This window comes from Asparagus officinalis, chromosome 4 (assembly GCF_001876935.1).
Source record: "Asparagus officinalis chromosome 4, Aspof.V1, whole genome shotgun sequence".
Taxonomy (NCBI): domain Eukaryota; kingdom Viridiplantae; phylum Streptophyta; class Magnoliopsida; order Asparagales; family Asparagaceae; genus Asparagus; species Asparagus officinalis.
This window is the reverse complement of record NC_033797.1, coordinates 142,513,105-142,517,976: the sequence shown is the minus strand read 5'-3', so window position 1 is coordinate 142,517,976 and position 4,872 is coordinate 142,513,105. Positions and strand designations below refer to the sequence as shown.

General features: G+C 38.8%; 1 protein-coding gene across 1 annotated transcript in view; it reads left to right on the top strand.

Annotated features, from left to right (window-relative positions):
- Positions 399–4,872, top strand: part of LOC109839618 (dual specificity protein kinase YAK1) — a 26,583-nt gene continuing 22,109 nt past the window's right edge. The window contains exon 1 of the mRNA XM_020408113.1: positions 399–932. Coding sequence (XP_020263702.1) covers positions 777–932 — 156 coding nt within the window. The 5' untranslated portion in view covers positions 399–776. The remainder of the gene's footprint in view (positions 933–4,872) is intronic.

Below are 4,872 nucleotides of genomic sequence, written 5' to 3'. Positions count from 1 at the left end.
CACAACTTATGAGAAAATGATTTGGAGGAGCAAATTTGGAACAAGCTGTGAGGATTGTGCTGCGGTTCGAATAACAATATCAATAACTTGAGGGTCCAAATCAAAACACAATGATGCGAGGTACTAATATGGAAAAAAGAAAACGTCAATAAATCATTTTCAGATTTTTTACCCCTCGGGACGAGTAATTCGGAAGAAATCTCCTGCGTTGACCCAACGGTACGGTTACCTCAACTTCACTCACAGGGAGCGCTACACCCTCACTGGGCCCTACGCAGCGTTTGAGTCTGTGTTGAATTTGAGGTCAAATTTGTAGGTCTCTTTAGAGTCACTGAGCTAGTTAACCATGGTTAATGCCGAGCTGTATATAAAACAGGAGTCTTTTTAGACAAGGGAGAGAGAGAGAGAGAGGGGAGAGAAAAGAGGCGGAAGGCAGCAAGCGGAGGCGGAGAAGGAAACCATAGAAAGAGAGAGAGAGAGAGAGAGAGAGATTCTTGGTCTTCTCTTTGCCCCAAAATCGCGTCCTGATTCATCGCCCCCTTGTAAACCCTAACCCTAATTCATCGGCCCGACCGAGTCCCCCAAGACTTCTCGCCGGCGATCGGAGGCATTGAGGATTCCGGCGCCTCCGTCGATTTCTCCGATTTGATCTGGACGTTGATGGAATTGGAGTCCGTCGGCATTTTTGAGTAGAGGAGGTCTGATTGTTGGATAAGGTTGAGGGTTTGATTGGTGATCGGATGTTGGGGGAGGGTTGAAATTGGGGTTGAATTTTGATGGAGGAGGCTGGAAAAAGCAAGAGCGATGGTGGATCTCTCTGGGCTTCTTTTGGCGGGGCGTTTAAGCCTTATACTTCGATGGCCTCGCCTGCGTCCACGGCTGATGGGGGATCTTCGGCGTGGGGGAGCTTGAGAGTGGTTGTGAGGAGACCGGTAAGCTCTCTGTTCCCCTTTCCGATTTTTGGTTGTTTTATTTTACTGTTGTTTTACGTTTAGCCGAGTTTATCTGCTTCATTTGGAGCTTTGGCTTTGGATTATCTTCCTTTTAATGCATAAAAATAGAATCTTGAAGCAAATGCCATTGCATGCAATAGCAAGCATAATGCAGAATGCATGATGTAAAAATTTTTATTTAACATATTTTATATGAATCTTTTTGGGGCTTTTAGATGAAGCGGTAAGTAAAAACAAGTAGGTGCAGATGGTAAAGAAACATGTATAAGGCAGGAAGATTGGTATACAGGTGCAAGAAATCATGTATGCAAACTGCTCAGTCAGACTGAATAGAGATTGTTCCATGAAAGGAATGATTGAATCAATAAGAGCCATTGTTATACTAAGTGCCAGGCACTGCTATGTGTTAACTTGGCACCTAGGCGGCCTTCTAGGTGGGGCCTAGGAGGATTGTTTTTTGTTTAATTGAAGGTGGAGAAGATTTTGATGGAGGTTGGATTAGGTGATCGGTGTTAGTAAAGAGAAGGCCAAGGAGGTAGGAGGACATCGATGCCACAATAGAGGAAATCAGACTACGACCTAAGCTTTGCAGTCCACATAACAGTCAATGCTCCCCTAGGCGCTCTCAAGATCTAGGTGGGCTGCCTAAGTATCATCTAGGCATAGTAACACAGTACGCGGTACGTAGCGGGTCATGGTACGAATTCGGGTATGCAATTCGCCACTTAGAAAACTTGGATTCGTTAGGGCGTAGCTTGCTTTGGTATGCGAGTTCGGTTAGCGATATGTTGTAATTTTTTTTAGGGTGCGCTTAAAATTTTCCAAAATATATGGTAGAAAACTAGAAAGCTAATTATGAATTTTAACATATTTTTCATACAAAAATACTTAAATACTTCTTTTTGATGAAGTTTGTTTTTTTATTCTTTTTTTTACTGAGCTCGTTTTAGGATTATGGTTTCGTTTTACATTTAATTAACATGTGTTTAGTTACAGTAAAGTCATTGGCTCATACACTGTATTATGTGTCTTCCTTCACTTCATTGCTCACATTGCATTGCGTCTTGTGCACGTGCACTTAAAGAGACTATACATTAGCATACTCGTAAGTGGTACACTAATTTTTGGGAACTTGTTTGCGTATTGAAGGGAATCAGTGCACAAATATATAGGGAATCTTTTCGCAAGAACCGTACAACGGTTCAAGAGGGGTCTGAGGAATCGCGCAACGAATCACCTAGGCCTAGGCGAGAGGCTAGACTATTTTTTTTATAAATCATTTCAACCATATACGACTAACTACATTTTTTATAAATAAACTATTACCATAAATCGACATACACATATGATCAATGTTATATTACACGTTGGGCGCTTCTAGGCGTTGGACTTGGCGCCCAGCGCTTAGTCGCCTAGGCGGACGCCTAAGCGGTTTCTGGATATTTTTTTTCTTTCTTAGCGCTTAGTCGCCTAGGCGGACGCCTAAGCGGTTTCTGGACGTTTTTTTTCTTTCTTCATTTAAGTGGTGGTCGATGATGTTTTGTTGAAGGTCGGAGGAGGTAGTGGATGTGTTCATATTAGGAGGTTAATGGAGTTTGGAGGACGTGTAGGCTAGGACACATAAAATCACAATCAAGGCCTACAGGGTGCAATCCACGTAAGCAGACAATTCTCCCCTAAACGCTCGTAAAATCTAGGTGGGCAGCCTAAATATCGCCTAGGCGCTAGGCGCTAGTTAGGTGGCCTAGGTACCGCCTAGGCCTAGACGTACGCCTAAGCGGACTAGGTAGAGGTTTTTTAAAACAGTGCATATGATACTATAGAAAATAAATCCACTAGAACAGGTAAATATGAAGATCGCTATTAATTTGCTTACCATGGATGTTTCATATCCATGTGCATTTAGAGAATAAAAGCAGGAGCAATTACTTGATATGCCAGAAATATCCAAACCTAAATATGCTTCATTGGTAATTAGTTAGAAATGAAAATATGATTCCTACCTCCACCTTCTAATAACTAATAAATGCTCATTTTCCGTCTGCTCATTTGGAATCATACAAATAGAATATTGATAGCACAAATAGAACATTGATAGTACAAGTAGACGACAACAACCCTAATATAGAAAGTAATTGTTTGAACATTAATTTGAAAAGGATAGAGCCTATCCGGAAATGACACTATATACAACCTAATTGCCTCATCCTATCAAGAAACAGATACTACATACAACTTACCTTTAAAATTGAGAAGGAAGCCATTTTATTTCATCCATCCTCCTCTTCTAGCCGCTGGCCTCCTCAAAGAGTCTTTTTTACCGTTTTCTTGTGTGACATGTGATGACAATAGAAGTGAATGGGAGAAGTTTTTCTAGCCGCTGGGCTCCTTAAAGAGTCTTTTTTACTCAAGTATAATATATACAATATGTCTAATCCAGAGAATAACTTTAATGAGGGCATTTGCCCACATTTCGCTTTTGTGACTCTTCCACCAACAACCTTACTAGTTTATTGAAATTAAATGAAAGTGATACACTCAAAGTGTATATATGTGCAAGCAGACTCTTCCCACACTCAACTATGCAAAGTTCTTCCATTAGCATGTTGATCTTTTGGGTTTTTTAGATGTTGGTTCGTCAAATCTCATATTCTCATTTATCATCTCATGTGGATACTAGTTCCCTAAAACTATCAAGATTTTGATACAGATCTCCTGAATCTTATCGATTTGGATACAGGGGCCACAAATCATCTTATGTGGATACTAGTCCCCAACAACTATTAAGCTACTGAAATAAATTGCTATGGTTAATTTTCATCCACTTAAATGAACTAAACTAATGGCCTTGTTGGTTTTCTTTTTTGCATTTTTGCCCTTGTCTTTGACCTACCCTCTTGCATAGGTAAAGAAGTCAATGTATCCTTTGAACTCATTTAAAACCAACTCTATCTTGTTGAACTTCCTAAAATTACTCCAATTTAAACTCTAATTCCTAATAGTCTTATAAGTTTAGTTCAAAGGACCTAATATTTTAGAGGACAAATATGATGATCTGAGGGACTTGTATCCAAATAAATGAGATTCGCGGGACTTGTATCCAAATAGATGACATTCGCTGGGCTCGTATCCAAATAGATGGGATTCCAAGGACGTATATCCAAATAGATGATTTTCAAGGGACATTGTATCCAAATATGATCATTTGGAGGACTTGTATCAAAATATGAGATCTGGGGACCAATATCTCAAAAACCCTCATATTTTTCCAGAGATGCAATTTGGCTTAAGAATTTAATTGAAATTTGTTAATCTCTAATCTGCATGCATTTGCTTGGAGTGTGAAGGTGCAATACATTTGGTCCGAATATGACTCACATATAATACTTACCATATCCGTATCCGCTTACTAATCACGGATAATAATACAAATACGAATATGCCTTGATAAAAAATTCCATAACAATATCCGCTAAAATCGGATACGGTTACAAATATACATGTGGATATATAAGCGGATATACATGCAGATACAAAATGGACATGAGAAAACTAGGTAATATTGAATACAATATAGTTCATATGGTACAAGAGAGTTCATTAATATGTTGGTTATATCTGAAAAGTTAAGATTAGATTTCTTGATCATCAAATTTAACCTTAAATCCATTAATTTAAAAATTTAAACTACTGCAACAGTATGAGCAATATATATTCGAATATTTCAGATACGGAGCATGATATTTCACTACAGAACCATATTTGGAACCATATCCTATCGGTTATAGATATTAGTAACAATATCCGTATCTAAACAGATACAAATACATATATTTCCTACATAATCATATTTGGATACTTTTGTGCTCCCCTATGCATCACTAATTCCTGACCGTCCCAGAAACTTGACTTAATCTAA